This window comes from Cricetulus griseus, chromosome 8 (genome assembly GCF_003668045.3).
Source record: "Cricetulus griseus strain 17A/GY chromosome 8, alternate assembly CriGri-PICRH-1.0, whole genome shotgun sequence".
NCBI lineage: Eukaryota > Metazoa > Chordata > Mammalia > Rodentia > Cricetidae > Cricetulus > Cricetulus griseus.
The window spans coordinates 44,340,715-44,359,052 of NC_048601.1; the positions used below are offsets into that span (position 1 = coordinate 44,340,715).

The 18,338-nt window shown below is 42.2% G+C and overlaps 1 protein-coding gene across 1 annotated transcript in view; it reads left to right on the plus strand.

The window, feature by feature from the left end:
- The window catches only part of Eif4e3 (eukaryotic translation initiation factor 4E family member 3), a 41,149-nt gene extending 30,940 nt beyond the window's left edge, over window positions 1-10,209 (plus strand). The window contains 2 exon segments of the mRNA XM_027428971.2: window positions 3,267-3,422; window positions 8,431-10,209. Coding sequence (XP_027284772.1) covers window positions 3,267-3,422; window positions 8,431-8,477 — 203 coding nt within the window. The 3' untranslated portion in view covers window positions 8,478-10,209.
- The last annotated feature ends 8,129 nt before the right edge of the window (window positions 10,210-18,338 follow it).

The following is an 18,338-nucleotide window of genomic DNA, read 5'->3' on the forward strand; positions in this document are numbered from 1 at the left end:
AAACACATGTGAGTGTGTATATATATGTACATATATATGAAATAATGTAGGCACATGTATTTTATGACAGTTATAGCCATTCATCTATTATAAATAGTCAGAAAGAAAAGAAAAATCTTTATCAGTAGGCCAGGATTATTTGTAGTAGGTTCCTGTGGCTGCCTCATCTCCTGGAGGGGGAAGTGTCTGCCATGTCTAGTGGAATCTGTGGGTGGATAGGGACAGTCCCTTTCTTCTCTCTCAGCTTATTCCCTTTCCCTTGTTCTCCTGGGTCTGTTCAGAGAGGCGGACACTGGGAGGCAAAGATGTCTCACTGTTCCTGCCTACAGTCTCTCAGCTAAGGTTGAAACAAAAGCTTCAGCGACTTGCCTTTGGAGAAGGCTTTGACATGCTGAGTGACTTTCAGAGAGCCCCTCTGGGAGCAATGATTTTGTGTGTGTGTTAGGGCTGGAAATCCTAGACCTTATGCATCTAGCCATGAACTCTGCCACAGTCATACCTCTTCCCCTCTGTGAGCCATCTTAGTTCACCATTCAGAGAGGGGTTCACTGCTTGTATCAGGATCTCTTTTCTTCTTGGGACACACATCCCCAAAACTTCTGAGGATACATTTAAAGTAAAATTTTGTGGGTTTTATTTTATTTTTTGTTTTTGTTGTTATTGATTTTAGGATTTGTTGTTGTTGTTTATTTTTTTTATTTTCTTCCATGCTTTTGACTCTGGGTTTTATTTGCTGTTTTGTGGTGTGTGTGTGTGTGTGTGTGTGTGTGTGTGTGTGTGTGTGTGTTTGTGTGTGTGTTTGTGTGTGTGTTTGTGTGTGTGTGTATACTGTTGTGGATCAGTTGGTACCCAGACTTAGTCTGTCTCTGAGAGCTCTTGTCACCTTGACAGTCATATGGACCAATCTCACATTCACCTCGGCGGGGGGAGGGGTGGTGCTCAGCCATTCTGCCATTCTGTACTGCCTTTCACACCACTTTTCCTCCCTTCAGACAAGATGAAATGGTTATACAAGTGCAGGTTTCTTCTGTTTCAGTGGAGAAAAGCTAACCACTTTATACTGCACAGCCCAAAGTGCACCCTGTGTGTAGCTATAAACACAGAAGTTGATAAGTAATAACAAATAGCCAATAGTGAGCAAAGAAGGCCAATTCTTCTGTGCCTGCCCGGAAGGGAGGGTACTATTAACTATTAACCTTCAGCACTTCTATTAACTAGCTCTGTCACTTGAGACAACCAGCTAATCTTTTTCACTCTCACTTAGAGAACGTGTTTAAACAATGGCTGCTCCTGGCCCCACTGTCTCCTGCTGCTAGCCCTCTGCCACAGTCCAGGTGTCACTGGCTGATTGTCCATGTGAGCTTTACGTATTTTACCATGGACCTGCCTTCTCCTAAGGGCTGTGGGCTTCTTACAACACTGTTTGCAAAAGGGCTGTGCTCAGCTATTCCTGTCTGCCAAAAGCCAAGCCAAACCGAAACAGTGACTACTGCCCTGTTTGGCATCTTAGCCACTACCAGAAGTGGGTAAGATGCCAAAGGATTGGGGACACTCACATCTCCCCACAACACTCCTGGGTTCATAGTATCCTGGCCCTTCTTGAGGGTGACATGCTAGACCACTTCTTTCTTTGTGCAGTAATTTTGTTTTTACATGAAATTTATCATTGAGTTCTGAAAACTATATTATTTTAAATCCACCAACAAAAAAAAAGGAGCAGTGCTTTTCTTGACATGAGAGATTCTGAGGTTGGCCACGAGCAGATGCAGTCTTGCTGTTGTTTTAACTTGTATTTGAATGTGATGCATGTGCAGAAAAACCCCTGTACATGCCTGGCAACAAGTCACAAGGTGAGCATGTCCCTTAGTGAGTTTATAAATTAAGAAGCAGGGCATTAATGCCTTCTTGCCCACCAACCTCTCTCATCTTTCTCTTCTTCAGAGGATGCTGTCAGTGCAACTTTAAGCACCATAGTTTCATTTTGCCAGTTCTGAACACTTACATACATGTTCACATGGTTTCAGATCATGCACCCATAGCCATGATCAAGTTCTTTCATAAAGGAAACTAGGCAGTGAGGAAGGAAGGGAAGGGGGAAATGGAGAAGTGGGAGTTATTTCACAGAAAAAAACTCTTTGGGTAGACTGGGTGTGCCACTGTGCGAATCATACTAAATACCACCATGTTCTAATGTCCAGGAGACAAGTAGAAAAATTGATGGCTTGAGCATTTCAACTTACAGGAGATGGCAAATTAGCAGCATGCATCAGCTAACATAAAACTCCCTAACTGCAGTAATTGCCTTTCTCTTGCATGCTGCTTATTGGCATAGAGTATGCAAGTACAGGGAAATGACTGTTTAGTGAATGTGTCGTCTACATGCAAAACTTGGAGGCAAAAGCCTCCACTTCTCTCATTTTGCTGCCAGTTAGTGTGGACAGAGTGACTGCATGGGACCATAATGGCACAATAGGTCCATCATCCAGCTGCCATGCTCGAGTGTCTCCGTGACAACCCCATGTTGGAGAAAGTCTACGGTAATCAGTATAGGTTGATGCCTATTGACCATTCATGGCAGAGTGTCACTCAGGAGACACTCTGACTTTACCTTGTAGAGCTAACTTTACCTTGTAGAGCTCTTTAACCCATGATTCAACCCAGTCGGGGGTGATGCTAGAAGGAAGCACCAGAGGGCAGAGTGAATAGGAAACGGGCAGACAGACAAGCCATGCAAAGCAGAGGAGCCACTGGACACACTAATCTGGGTCCTGCAGGTTTTGGAGCAGATGGCACTGGTAACCCCAAGTTCTCCAAAGGCTTATCAGGAAGTCACAGAAAGTCTTACTGCTCTTAATAGAGAGGGCCAGGCTTCAAGCAAAAAAAGAAAAAAAAAAGTTCATCCGAGTTCACTTGGCTTTCAGAGGGCAGAGAATTATGCAACCTATTTTAGAAAAAGTCTCATCAAAACAGAGTCAGAAATTGACAGAAAGCTTTGGGTAACATGTTTAAAAGGGTAAAATTACTTATCTGGAAAATTCATTTGGCTTGAACATTCTGTTTATCGAGTCCCCGGCTAAAAGTGATGTAGCTCTCGAGGTGTCTGTGCCGACTTGACTTTCCCCAGCAGTCACCCACAGAAACAGTCAAGCAGTCACTTACAAGTCCCTATCTTATGTGTAACTCACAGCTAAAGTGATAGGCACTTAGATGTGGCCAGAATGGCTTGTAGCATACTCATTCTTGCCTTTTCCTCCTGTTCCCCTCAGATGACGAAGTGATAGGGGTCAGTGTGAGTGTTCGGGACCGAGAGGACGTCATCCAGGTCTGGAATGTCAACGCCTCCTTAGTGGGCAAAGCTACTGTGCTTGAGAAGATCCATGAACTCCTGCCCCACGTATCTTTTAAAGCCGTGTTTTATAAACGTAAGTGCTTCATTTCCAATCACTGTTTTCAAGGTTCTTCTACCAGACTTGTAGAGATAGCAGCACATTGCAAATGAGGTGAAGGCAGAATTACCCAAAACTCTATTAAAGCAGAAAACAATTCAACACAATACTCTTTTAAGTGTTTTTTAAATCAAGTTTAGTTTCAGAGATTAAAATGAGATTTTGCTCTTGCCTAAGTACATGAATCTGAAAAGCAAATACACATTGTATTTGCTATTTCACAAATTTAAACTTAAATTTGTCAGAGAAAGTTATTTTCTATTGGAAATAATAATAACAAATAAACACACACACACAACACACACACACACACACACACACACACACACACACACACACACACACACACAAATCAGTCAGTGAGCTTCCAGGTAGATGGTCAATCAACCCTTCCTACACAGAAATTTATAATGTCTAATATCTGTACTTATGGGGGAGCTCAGGCATGACTAACAGTTCTACTGAAATGCTCCCACTTTCTCATTGTGGTGACTGTGGCAGAGTCACCAAGAATCTACATGCAGTGGTACATGCAACTCTTGGTGTGAATAGGTGTGTGGACCCATTGTTTCCATTGTGATTTGTGTTTGTTGCTCTTGTGTGCTTTCTATAAATCAGTCATCTTTTTCATAATGAGAACATCTTAGCACCTTTGAACTGGTGTTTGATAGTTCAAATGGTGGGTTACACATTCAGTTCAATAGTGAGTTAAAGGAAGCGATTGACAGCCCCACACACATTTGTAATGGGCTGTCTATGTCCCAAACGGTTCAGGAAGTCACTCACCATTTTTTCTTACTATTGTATTTCATTGACTCTAAGGTGCTCTTGAGCATAGAACACCCTAATATCTTAGTATTTAAAGGAAGAAAAAATAAGACAAGGTTTTCAGTTAAACCAGGATGCATTGTTGACTCTAGAGGTTGTGAGATTTGCAGGGGACAGAGCAGGGGGCATCTTAGAATCTCTGAAATATGCTCCATCATAGTCTCACTAGTCCTGGTCCTTGTCAAGAATCTAAACAAATTCACATTTTGTGATTGCCCTTGTGTTAGAGCATGTATGAAAACTCAGGCTTCCCTGGAGGAGTCCTGTAGCCGTCATCAAAGAATCAGGGTCCACACAGGGAAAGGGATCCTGCACTCTGTGCACTTAGGGGTGCCGATCCTCTGAATTGTAGTAGAAAGCTTAAAATGAAATAGCCTGAAAATGCACTCTGAAGAGCTTGTCTGTGCAGTGTGGAGACAGGGCTGGCACATGGATACCATTAATGTCAACTGTAGTTCGCCCCAGATAGCAAAAGGTTTCCAAAGTGTTTTCTGATTCCCAGTCATAAGAATAACTAGCAAAAACTACAAAAGGAAATGTGAGTTAGGGCCAAGGTCAAGTGGGCCCGCACTTGAGTCTGCCCAACACTTGACTCCAAGGTGAGAGTCATTGGGTGTTTACCACACTTCACCAATGTGACCCTTAGCAGTTTCACTCTCTCACCTGTGTCCAGAAGGTTGGTCTCAGATGATCTCCAAGGTTCCTTCTTCTTTACAGTTCTGTGAACAAATTGACATGTGACAAACTGGTCAGCAGCTCAGCATGAAGTCCGTCTCAACTTAGATAACTAGACTCCAGCTTTAGGGCCAAGGCATAGTCACGTAAGAATGACCAATGGTAGGGGATTCACTACTTAGCTGTTGGTGTGGCTGGCAGGAGGTGAGGTTGGGCTCAGGGAGGGGGAGGACATCAAGCAAGGAGAAAGGAAGAGGCACCCAGGTCAGCTGAATGAAAGCTGAAGAGACTACACCCTAAAGGTAGTTGACATTGTCACCTGTGAGTCAGAAGTAACTAGCTGCAGCTCTAAGCAGAAAACTGCTCTTTAATGATACACTTTAACATTTAAAATCTCAGAGTGTGCAATTTAAAAATTGGAATTCCCTGTATTTGACAAGAAGCAGGCTGTCCTTTACCTGACACTGTTGCCAGCATGTTTTATAGAAGTGATCTGGAAAAATGAGGTCTGGACAGAAACTGGTTCGCAGGGTGAGGGACAGTCCTGGGTGAGCGAGGCTGGAAGTGACTAGTTCATGCCACCCTTGTCTTAATGGCATCCTGGTGCTTGGGAGTTTGTAGAAGCTAGCTGGCTAGATGACTGGAATGCCGGAAGAATCTAATACATCCAGTCCTGGCCTCCAGTGAGCAGATGAGGAACTGGACATTGGTGCTTAATGTGATTTCCATCCAAGATTGAATTTACACACACCCTCCCTAGTTCCATCAAGTTCCTTGGGAAGCTGAAAGACAAAGGCCTTTATATGGTATGAGCATCGTGTAGAATGGGCATTGGAAAGTCAGGAGCTGAAGCTGAGCCAGCCTCTCACCACCCCCGACCCCACCTCAGTCATTCCATGTGAATGAAGCAGAGAGCAGTCCCTACATTTTCATATGATTGGGAAAAGGCAAAACTATATGTGACACATGAAAATTCTATAATACCAAGTTTCAGTAGCTTGGTTGCATAAAGAAGCACTCATTTGTGTCCATATTTTCTATAGCTTCTTCAGCAACCAGGGATTGTGCGGATTACTACTAAAACGTCTGGTGGCTCCTGGGTCTGAAAAGTCCCCTAATCATCTCCCCAGTTGCTTCAGGGATGACAAATGGCCCTCAGAGCCCAGATTCTCACAGTAGTGCAGTGTATCTGCTGTTAACTTCTGACCCCAGACACTTCAGTGGTTCAGCTGTTGCTGTCCTGACCCTGAACACCTAGAGATAAGGAAAATCTTGGCATCATCACTGCCTTTGGATGTATAGTGTGCATATCAGCATTCCTGTCAGTTTATGGCTCATCAAAGTGGCCGTGAAACATAGTATATGCCACTGAAGACCAATCTATGCATTATTTGGGGTCTGCCCTACAATATCTTTATTAAAGATAGGAATTAGGGTTGGGGAGCTAGCTATGCAAGGGGACCTGAGTTCAGTCCCCAAAACTCACATTTAAAAATAGCTTGGGCTAGGCCCTGAGGAGACGGCTCAGCAGTCAGGATTGTACAGTGCTCTTTCAAATGACCCAAGTTCAATTCCCAGCACCATGGTTTACAACTGTCTGAAACTCCAGGTTTAGGGGATCTGACTTCCAATTCTGGACTCTACAGGAACCTGCACTCATGTACATACTGCCACACAGTACATATAATTTAAAAATCGGTTGCTAAAGAAAATAGGTAGGGCTGGAGAGAAGGCTCAGGTGTAATAGCACTTGCTACATAAGCCTGATGACTGGAGTTCACATCTCAGCATCTTTGTGAAAAGCTGGGCATTGCCACTCACACTGTAACTCCAGCACTGTACAGGCTGAGACAGGAGGCTCACCAATGCTTTCTAGCCCTAAGCCTGTCCCAAGTTCAGTGAGAAAGCCTATCTCAAAGGAATACATCAGAAGTGACAAAGCAGGACATCCAGTGTCCTTCCTCAACCTCTAGACATGAGGCATAAGTACGTGCACCAATCCAATCAGGGGCACATACAGCATGTACACACAGCATATACACGTACATAACACACACATATGCACCACACACACAGACAGAAGCTGAGTGTGTTGGTATCTATGTATAATCTCAACACTGGGGAGGTAGAGACAGGTGATTTCTGGGGCTTGCTGGCCAGGCTAGCCTTTAGCAAGTTCCAAGGCAGTGAGAGATCCTGCCTCAAAACATAAGATGAATAGCATCAAGGAACAACTGCCAAGATTATTCTCTACCCTCCACATCCTCTCAGTCTCTCTCCTTTTCTCCCTCCCTCCCTCCCTCCCTCCCTCCCTCCCTCCCTCCCTCCCTCCTTTCTTCCCTCCCCCTCCATCCCTCCTGTCTCCCTCCCCCCAACACATACACTACCCCCTACACATGCATGTGTACCTACACATCAGAAACATAGCCAAATAAAGAAAATATTTTAAAAATTAAATACTTAGGAAACTGAAGTGGTGAGAGAGATGCAATTAAACTTGAGCAGATATTAGTTCACCAATTCTAGTCACCCTGGGAGTTACAAGGTGCATCTTTCCCAGTGGTTTCTCTAGATGAATTGCTGCTTAGAGTAGCTCCCTGAGGTGATCTTGAAGGACGGCTAACCCAGCCATCCTCTTAAAAATAGCTGGAGATATGGAAGCAGAGCAGAGTGCTCAGCTCTGTCTCCTGTTATTGTCTGGGGAAGTGAGTGGACTTGGGCTGAATAGCCCTGACTGTATCAGACCTTGCTTCATAGTGACATCTGGACACCTCCAACTCAAACTTGGCCCTTTGCATTGCAGCTAATAGTGCATGTTTCTTGTCTTCCAGTTTAAAAAATTTAAGTCTCCAAAAAGCATAACTTTTATTGTTAGTTTTCTAACTAGTAATTCCACGAGACAAACTATGAAACCCCTGAGGTGTGGGGTGAGAGTTTTGGAAAATAATAAAACCATCCGTTTTATGAAACTTCATTTTCCACAGAAGGTGTTGAGAAGCAGGGGGTATAATATACGCCCCCTGTGTGGTTCTGTTTTGTTTGAGGTTATTTTATTCTTGAAGGTAGGCTTGTGAATGGCTCTGTCCTAGGTCATAGGTTCCCCCCTTCCCATGCATTTTTGTGAGGCTCATTTTCCCTGTAGCAATTGCCCAGAGCCCAACATCCTCTCCTCATCAACTTGTGTGGATGAGTCATCCCCCCGAGGCACAGCAAGAAGAAGCAGGCAGCATGCCCATAGCTTGTTTATTCCTTGTTTGAATTTTCATTATTACGTTTCTGAGGAAATGCACGACTTAGCTAACAGTTACTGGCAAAAAAAAAAAAAAAAAAAAAAAGAAAGAAAGAAAAGAAAAGAAAAAGGTATTTGAGTTCTTGCCAACATCTGGGGAAGCTGAATGAGATGCCTAGAGGGGGGTCGGCCCATCCTTTGCTTAAAGTTTTCTTTCCTTCTTTTCCTTTTTGTTTTTTTTCTGTCCTTTAGCCCATGAAGAGCATCATGCTTTTGAAGGTGGACGTGGAAAACACTAATTGCACTCTGTAAAGAATTCTTTATCCTTTGCTGATTGGTTTTGGAAACGGTCTTAACAGGAGGGAGAGTGAAGAGAAGACTTGCCGAAGCCCGATGCTGGTCCATTTAGAGTGGGTTTCTGTCCTTACAGACTGGGCGGTTAGGACTCTAAGTGGCAGGTGGGCTTGGGGGAGAGCGTGTGGGTTTCTGCCATCATATCACTTGGGGTTTTTTTTAAGATTTTTTTTTTTTTTTTTTTTTTTTTTAGCTTTCTAAATTCTCTGTTCTTTGCACTCTTCCCCCTTCCCATAAGATTCCTTATTCGGAGTAATTATTGTTTTCTACACACCCTTTCACCGAGGCATAAGAACTGGGTTTCCCCTTCAGTAGCTCCACTGTACCTTGCTAAGGAACACCTGCCACAGGGCTGCCTGTGAAGCCACAGAGCACCAGGAGGAAGCCTAGCCTAGCCAAGCCCCCTTTCTGATAAATTGTTGTGACACTTGCCTGCATACTGTGAGCCGGGCATTGTTTCTTTTGTGTGTGTGCTCCATAGAAACCATACCCATTGACAGCACACGCATCTTAAGACCTTTTTAAAAAGCAGTATAAGGAAAAGAAATTGTTGGTTTGCCTAGCATGAAAACTTTAATCACAATTGAGTGTTAGGCTCAGAATCAAACTCTAGGATTTGGGGGCCCACTGTGCAAGTATTTCTAACTAGAATCCCACTCTGGCCTTTCTACAGAAGCCCATGATTTGTCCAGAGAGGAAACCTGCTATTTCTGATTTACAGAGGAGGCCATGTTTATTGCTTGTGTGGAATGGAGATTCTTCCTCAGTTCCCGAAGGTTTCCCCACTTCCCACGTCAATTCTCAGTCCTGTGTTAAGTGATCCAGCCCCTGTCATACGTCCGTCCTGTCTGAAAATCAATGGCCCTCCAGCAGGGGTTGTCTTTTCCCTTCATTTATACATTGTTGCAGGAAGCACCCAGGCACTCACACAGTTGAGCTTGAGTGCATCTATCGTTCCTATAACTGTGTTGTTAGATATTGGATTATACTACCAAAGAAATATTGGTTTCAGTAGAAGAAAACCTTTCAGAGTGTTACAACTTCTCCCAGATGCTCCTGTCTCCCTCTCAACTGTGTCCACTTCCTGGTTATTTTCCCTGTGAAAGGGCCTCCCTCCTCTTGGCCTGGATATAGAGCTGTGGGACCAGTGAAGCTTCTATATTTCTCAAAAGGATGACTTTTTAATTCCCTTGCACTGTTGGCCAGTGGAGAGATGGGGCTACTCTAATCCTCCCACATGTATTTGTAAATAAAATTCCCCATTCAGAATTTTTAAATGGCTCTCAGTAGCACCTGTTTATAAAAGTTGTGGCCTCCACTTGCACTGCTAAACACTCAGCAAACAATAATTAGCTGTCAATGATTAGGAGATGCTTCCTCTCTGAACTGACGTCCCTCAACAGTTCCACTCATCAGGGGATTGGATACTTCTAGAAAAATCCTAGGATGTGTTTGTCTATATGACGTGTTCTTCTCTGAACAGTTTCTAAACCTGTTTTAAAAGTATAACTCAAGAATTTAAAACTTATTCTGAACAAGAGTTGAAATTCCTTTTTATAATATAAGTATTTTTCTGATAGATTAGCAAAAAGGACTAATTGACTTCCTTATTATAATTGTCATATATATATTTCCATAAGTAAATAAATTTTGAGGAATTTTTTATTTTTGAACTTATTTAAAGCATTTGTGATGACATGTTCAATTTTTGCTTGTATGTAGCTTTTGAGTAAAAATAATAAAATAAAATAAAATAAATAGGAATGTTAGGCTCACGTTAATGATTTCGAGTTTCTATTGTTTATGAACATGAAACATGACAAGCACACAAAGTAGATTTTCATCCCAGTAAACTTCTGCAACAGTTTCTCTCTGGAAAACACTAAACATGAGCAGTATTTAGCCTGCCTAATGTTCAGAACCTGTCATCTGGATTGCTTTGAGTGGATTTTGTCAAATTTTGCTTTGGAAATGGTTTTAATTGAATATTTAGTCATAATTAACTTTGTGAGAACTAAGCTGACTTAAGCAGTTTAAAGCCTTTCATTGCCTCCTTAAAGAACTTGATGCTCTGGGGAGATAGAGGCAACATTTGGGGACATGTGACTTGGTATCAAAGCAGTTCAGCCATGTAGGCCACTGCTGGGGCAAGTGTCATTCCAGTAAAATCTTGGTCCTTTAACCAAGTCCTGCAGGTACAGCCCTGTCTGCTCTGCAGAGAGCCATACAGAAGCCAAGGGGCTTGCTTCCTTACCCAGTAATCCTTCAGTCTGTGAGGCAGAGCAAGGAAATCTGGTTAAAACTGGCCTGTTTTCTCCTCCATTATATTAGCCCCTCGATTGCCATATTACAGGCTCTTGCTTACTTACATTGGGAAAGATGCACCCACTGAATCAGGACACATAGTAACCATGAAAGACTTGTCCTTGAAGCATTTCCATGACTTTTAAATATTTTCTGAATGTTTTCAAGATTTGCTCTTTCACCTCATTTATCTCCTGTTTCTGAATTGACACAGCAAACCTACAATGCTATAACTTAATTCATGCTTCCCATGAGAGAGAACAAACATGAGAAGGAAAACAAGACTATGAGAAACCATGAGGTTACGTTCTCTAGACCCTCCTTTGCTTTAACATGTTTACACTGTACATACAATCATAAACTTCACGATAGAAGGAACTTCAGATGTCATTGCATGCATTAGACACAATATACAATATAGTAACCGAGCCCTGACTGAACTTAACCCAGTTTGAAGGATGGAGATCTAACCATCAGGAGAGCTGGGCACTGAAGTCTGTGAACTATAGGTTTCCATGTAGGGAAGACAATAGTGTCTATCAGCCTATCTTTCCCAACAAGTCACCCTGATCAGTTTGAGCCCCTGGCCCACTCTGGCTCTAGTAACATATACTCAGACATTCCCATGTCAACAGCTGCTTATTTAGTCCCACTCACTCCGATGACTGAATGGCATTAGATTTGGGGTCTGGATTTCATTGTAGTGTGACAGGAAGTGGATCTCTGCTGTCAGATGCTCCACTCCCCAACTTTGCTACTTACACAAAGCTGGCAGCTCTCACAATGATCACATGGTGGCGCTGCCTTCCAGCTCACCGTTCTGGACCAGAGTCGGAATGAGTCTTGCTATGTGTGTGGGATTAGTTTAAGATCTTGCTGCATGCTGCTATAAGGATATTACAAAACTTTCTTTACATACAAATCATACTTAGTGATAGGCATTTAATTCCCATGCGCCTAATAGAAACAAATCACAGACAGAATGCTCCAGACACACTTTTAAAAATCTCAGCTCCTAGCCTCTCCTTGGCCTTTTAAGTAGTTATGAAGAGAAAAAAATAAACATTAAGAATACAGGGAGTGTTTTATCAATATTTGATTAGCATGGCTAATAATGACAAACTATTAGGGTTCCTTTCTTTTTAGATAATATCAGAATTCCTTGAGGAATGCAAATCTGTAAATCTGTCCTTCTTCCCTGTATTACGTGAAAGTAGAGGACCCTCAGTATGTTGTTTATTTCTAAATATTGAGATCACCTCAACTTACTCTTAAGAGTTTGGTGGCTCAGGGCCATGCAAAGCCTGGATGGGTATCTCAAGAGCCAGGAAGAGTCACAAAGTAAAGGGATGGGGGAAAGGGGAATGAATAGAAAAATCCCTTGGAAAATGAGCTGCTAGGGCAGTAAGATGGGTTCCCTTTCATCCCTCAAGGAAAAAATCTGAATGGATTCCTTAACCATCTAAGTAGGTTAGCTTTCCTGGGTATTTTTGTTTTGTTTAGATTTGGTTTTTATGAAGACGTCTTACATTTAGTAGTCTGCTGAGACCAGAAGTCATTATCCTTCATGGTGCTGACAGGACTCAAGATTTAAAAGAAAACCCAAAGACATGGAATCTGAGAGTGGAAGGGACCTTCGAGATCATTCAGCTGTGTGTCTGACTGGTTAGCACACAGAAGGACCACTGGGGCGATAGCTTATCAAGCACATTCCACAGCTTCACCCTGGAGCTTGGGCATCTGCATTTTGAGCTAGCACATTGCAGGTCTTTAGACCCCACTTTGAGAACCTCTGATTCTGTCCAATCTCTACATATGACAGGTGAGGAACTCAAGCTATCCCAGACACCCTGATAGGGTGAACACCAACAATCTTGGGGAAAACCATTACTACTTAAATAGAAGATATTCATACATAAGAAGTTTATGGCTAGGACCACAGCAGTCGTAAGTAGCCCATTTCTGGAAGTCCATAGTATAAACCTTTAATACAGAACCATGGCTTTTCTCTTTTTCTAAATAACATTCCAGCCTGTTAAGAGAAGAAAAATTAATGTTCAGAAAAGAGTAGCTACTCCATATGTGCAGTAACTACTTTTCTATAATGTCTTATGGCGTCTGGGGTTCAGCATCATTGAACAAGATTAAATGAATGTTACAGAGCTATAAAAACGCATGTAAAATACCGCAAAACTGTTCAGAGGACTATCAAAGTAGCCGGGGAATGAGTTTCCACTAAAATTAATTGTCACTTTCCAAACGTAGCTTAGCCAAGCTGTTACTAAACTGGAGGGAGTCTTTAATACAAGTGTTAAAAAAGAATCAAACAGGCATTCCCCAAAGCATGTGGATGGTAAGCAAAGGTCATCATGAAGTCAACACTTCTTCGTCCATCATTGCTACTGAAATTTATAGTCTCATTGTATCTGTGTGTGTCAGATGTGCTTATTAGAATATCCAATAAGCTGGCCTTTGGATATTCTATGCTCTGTGTCCTTCTGAAATCATGGGTTTGCAGGAATGTGTGTTACATGTTACTGTTTTGGTTACTGCCACCACCACCACAACAACAAACAGTTGACTTATTCATTTAATGAAACAAATTTCCAGCTATAACTTTGAACACCAAGGTTTGATGTCTTTTCTTGAACATCTGTTTGGGAAGAAGTGTTTTATTTGGAATTTGTTAAACTGGCAACTTTTGTGTTAACAAAAATGATCCTGAAATCAAGCTTCAAGGTTTCTGGTGGGTAATTAATGTATCTATTGTTATATGCAAAGAGGCAGTTTTTACTAAAAGTGGAAAAAGAAAAAGCAGAGTGTAGTTTTATCACTGTAGAATGAATGAGCACTATTGAAGACTATGAATGCATTAATACACATGTAACATGCTATTCTCAAGTGGAGACGTTTTGGGAGCAAATATTAAATTCCCTTCAAATTTCTCAGACTGTAACCAGGCAATGGGGCTTTCAACCACTGTATGTGTTTTTTAAGCCCTGTTGATTCTGACTCCTTGGTATTCACTAACCCTAAGTCACCATGACCTTGCAGTACCCTCTGGGAGCATCTGTTCCCACTGGATTAGTACACAAGAGAATTTCAAATTTAAACTCATTGCACACACTTCAGCTGGCGGCATCTAGCAACGTTTGTCCCGTGTTTAAAATCTTATCAGTGGGCTTGAAAGTGATTCATTCTTTCAAGCCGTCTTACCTGTGTAAGCCAAACCAGGTTTGCTTGCCTCATGTTTCAGATGTACTTACACCCCTCCCCCTCCTCCACCACCCCATTTTATACCATCTGTGCCCTGTGCAGTCTGGGACCCCTTCACATCTGGCTACAAGCTGGCGCAATGCCCTTCCTTTTGATCTGGTCTCATCTAGTGATTTGCTCAGTATTTTTAAGGTCAGACTGAAAACTTTTTTCTGTTCTAGTTATTTTTGATTTTATATCTGTGTGTGTTTGATGTTCAGATACATGTGAAAGTTGCTCCTATCAGCCAGTAATTTTTATTCCAGCCTTTTGCAGCAATAAGGTAAGTCGAGCCTGTGTTCTTCTCATTCAAACACGTAGTGATTTATATGTTTGGTGCAAATGTTTATTCGTACCAGAGTCTTTGCTGTTTTTGCATCTGGGACTCTCTTGCTATGAATTTATTACATTCCTTCTTTTTTTTTTCAAGAAAAAATTTTAGAGTGTGCTTAAGAGTTACTGTTTCTCAGGACTTGATTTTGAGATCTTTGCTCATCTGTCGCCACTAATTCTTACTCTGGATTTGGGTTCATGTCATAAAAAACAAGAATACTTTTTCATCTTCTGGGTTTAAAATCTCATGGAGTTGCATGCAAATCTTAATCTTAACTGTGTTTCAAATATATGTATGGTGGTTGTCGTAACCCTGTTCATTCTAGCACAACTCTCTACCAAATGGCTGTAACGTTCATGGGCTCCTTCACAGTGCCCGGCGTATAGCAGTGTCTATGTGACTCCTTGTTTCTGGTTTATGGAATGAATGCAGTTGCCATAGGACTCATCTTGGTCTCATGGAAAACATTTTGCATATTCAAATTCCTTTTTTTAACCTTTTATTCAGAATAGCTTAAATACATTACATCTACTACTTTTCTTTCTCTTTGGGTACTACAGTGTGTCCGTGTGGTTCCGTTGTACCACCTAACCAAGCAACATGAATTGATTCTTCCTTTCTGGTTGCATAATACATCCTCTCAGAGCAAACAGAAACACCTGAAAACGCTTGTGTCTTTCATTCATCTCTATGGTTTCCTATCTTACTGTAGGGGCAAGCAATTCAAGATTATGAGTGTGATGCTCAATTAATTTTAACACAGCAGATTTAGTGAAATTTTCGAGGGGCAGGGCATAACACAGAAGACTTTAAAATGTCATACTGCCTCCTCACATTGGAGTCCGATTCCCGTGACTGGGCATGCTCTGTTGATGTTATCATCTAGTGGGTACCGAGGTGCTTTTGGAACTCGCTGCTGGTTGTTTTGTTAGCACAGGCTCTGCCTTCCCACCTCCTGTACAGTGTTTGAGAGGCTAAGACCATGCATGCATGCATGCCTTTACTTTCTCAGTGATTCTTTCCGTGTGATGATTACTGTTAAGAAAACAGAACAAAACAAAAGAAACTTTTAAGTGCTTTCACTAATGAATGCACTAGAAAAATTTCTGGAATCCTACAGGCTGATAGGCCTTTTGTTATAGGAAGAAAAGAAAACAGTAGCTTTTACAAGGCTCAGCAAGTTCAAATATATATCATTGCAATATATTTCTATTTCCCATCATCTGGCTAGGCGACGGTGCTTGACTAGCTTATTTCTTGCCAGAGAAAATAAGTTTAAATCATAAGCATATTTAACTAGCAAGCATAAATCATAAGCCTTTCTAACTGTAAGCATGGTGAACTCTGCACAGTTTGTACAGATGGTGTGGCTGACTCTGTACCCCTCCCCACGGTGAGGATGTGGACAGGCTCCTACTCCCCAATTTCCTGTGCAGCTCAGGGAACTGAAACCATTTGTTTTACTGCGCATACAGGATTCTATAAAGTTTGGACCCAGAGCAAGTTTTAACATGATCCCCCTTTCCTACCGAAGGATGGGAGTGAAGATGCACTCCCCGTGGAAGCTACATCCCCAAAGAACCCTAGTTACAAAGGACAAGATGCTGGGATTAAAACAACCAAACAAACCAAAAACAAAACAGAATTATAGAGTCAAAAATGCTAGCAGAGGCTTATGCTTTGAAGAGCAATTTCTAGGAGGTTGACTCAATGGCAGCTCATTCAGACACTCTACCCAAAATTCTGCTTGTGTCTTATAAGCCCTCCCTGATACTATGTGTCAGTGTCTGGGTAAAGTTCAACATGCTTTGGCTACAATGTGGCTGTGTTCCTATGCTCATAACTATAGTGTCAATAATAATAATAACATGTATTGAGTAGCATGCCATCTAAGCACATAAATAACTTCACCATACTATTACTCCCATTCTGTATGTGGAAGTGGAAGCTAAGACAGGTGAAGGAACTTGCCCAACGTCACACAGTGAGTCCATTGCAGAGTTCACATGTGCCTTTTTTTATCCTCTTGAGTTACTATGGTTCTAGATTGTTCTAATGCTTGGGCCTTGATAGAAAGTGAAGATTTCCAAAGGCAAGAAGTTTGAGATTCCTTATAGGCCCTTATTTTTTTTTAAGGATCTGTCACTTTAAGAAAAAGATGGAGGGGCTGGGGAGATGGCTCAGAGGTTAAGAGCACTGACTGTTCTTCCAGAGGTGTTGAATTCAATTCCCAGCAACCACATGGTGGCTCACCACCATCTATAATGAGATCTGGTGTAGGCAGAACATTGTATACATAATAAATAAAATCTTAAAAGAGAAAAAGAAAAAGATAGAAAGTTGCTGGCCTCGTCCAAAATATTCATGTTACAGATGGGGCAATGACCCAGAGGCATGAAGCTTCTGCGAGCCGAAGGTCACACAAGTAGTTTGTCAAAGGTCACAACTGGATCCCCAAACCTTCTGCCTGAAAACCAAGGGCCCAGCCTTTGCTGTGATACCTCACCCCCCAAATAGTACACGTTTTTCTCACCTGTAGCAGATCCTGTGAGCAAGTCAGTCTTGAAAATAGTTTCCATCCTGGGCCCCCTCCGTGCACTTGCTTATTTTCTCAAGGTTTTAACGGGGAATTAAAAACACTTAAATTTGAAGCTTGCTTTTCTGTCTCACTTATTGAGTGCCCAATCTGTAGACACACATGCCTAACACTCTTCTCCAGAGAATGTACAAGAATAACACGTTTGACTGCTGTGGATGGCAGGTGAAAAAGAATTACTGCTGTAGCGTGTAGGCCCTTAAACATATTCACGGCCAACTCTGGATTATCCCAGCACAGATGGATCAGGCAAAACTCACTCTCCCACTGCTTGCTGGTGACCTTTAGCTGTTTGTGTTTGTGAACGCTTCTATCAGAGCCTGCAAAGAACAGAGACACCATGGCTGGACCAGAGTACCAGTGTCCCGATTAAAGTTTTAGCAATCTTTCCACTTAAGGCAACAGGATGATTGTAGGAAATGCTCAGAAGGGAACCCACCTGGGATGCACAACTTGGCCTTGGCTGTGAACTGTAGGGACGCAAACTGGATGTAATGCAGGGAGCTTAATTATTGGGTTCAAATCCTATTAGCTGGTGCCTAGAGCAAGTTACTCAACTGCTCTGAGTCACAGTTTCCTCATCCTTAGGAGGGAGAAGTCAGCTGCTTCAAAACAACATAAGCAAGGGCGCAGCTGTGAACTGCATTGGGTAGAGAATTAGCAGAAGGCGTTTCTCTGGTTTGTCCCTGTGGTACGAAGGGTGGCTGATACAGGGAGACCTGCTCACCTGACAGTGGAGGTGGCTAACCCAGCTTACCTGACCAGGGTTCTATGAGAGTCTTTGGTACTCTGGCCAAACCTATTGATCACTGTACTTTGTCTTGCCACCTAGGGATAAGAAAATTGCCCCCTTCATTGGGTTCTGTGTACCTGGTTTCTGAGTTGGTTTGCCACTAGCAAGTTTAAAGCCTAAATGAACTTTCTTGTTAATTGTTTTCCGACAGTATTATGGGCACTTCTTGGGAATATGCAAAGGGAGTTCAGTTTATATGAAAAGGTTTTCTAGGCTGAACAAATTCATGGTGAAATGTAAGCCTGGTACTGTCCACTGTGAATTAGAGGCAGCCAACAGTGTAACTGTGAGATAACTGTTGGACAGTCTCAAGAGTTCTTTGTATTATGTGACTGTTTTATTATCGTCATCATTATATATGTATATATACAAGTGTGGATATGCATGCACATATTTGTGGAGGCTACAGGACAATTTGGGTGATTCTCAGGAGATGCCCACCTTGTGTGTTGGAGACAGAGTCCTTTACTTGGCCAGGGAGTCCCCACCTGGGCCTGCCAGTTGCTGCCTGCCCAACACGCAGT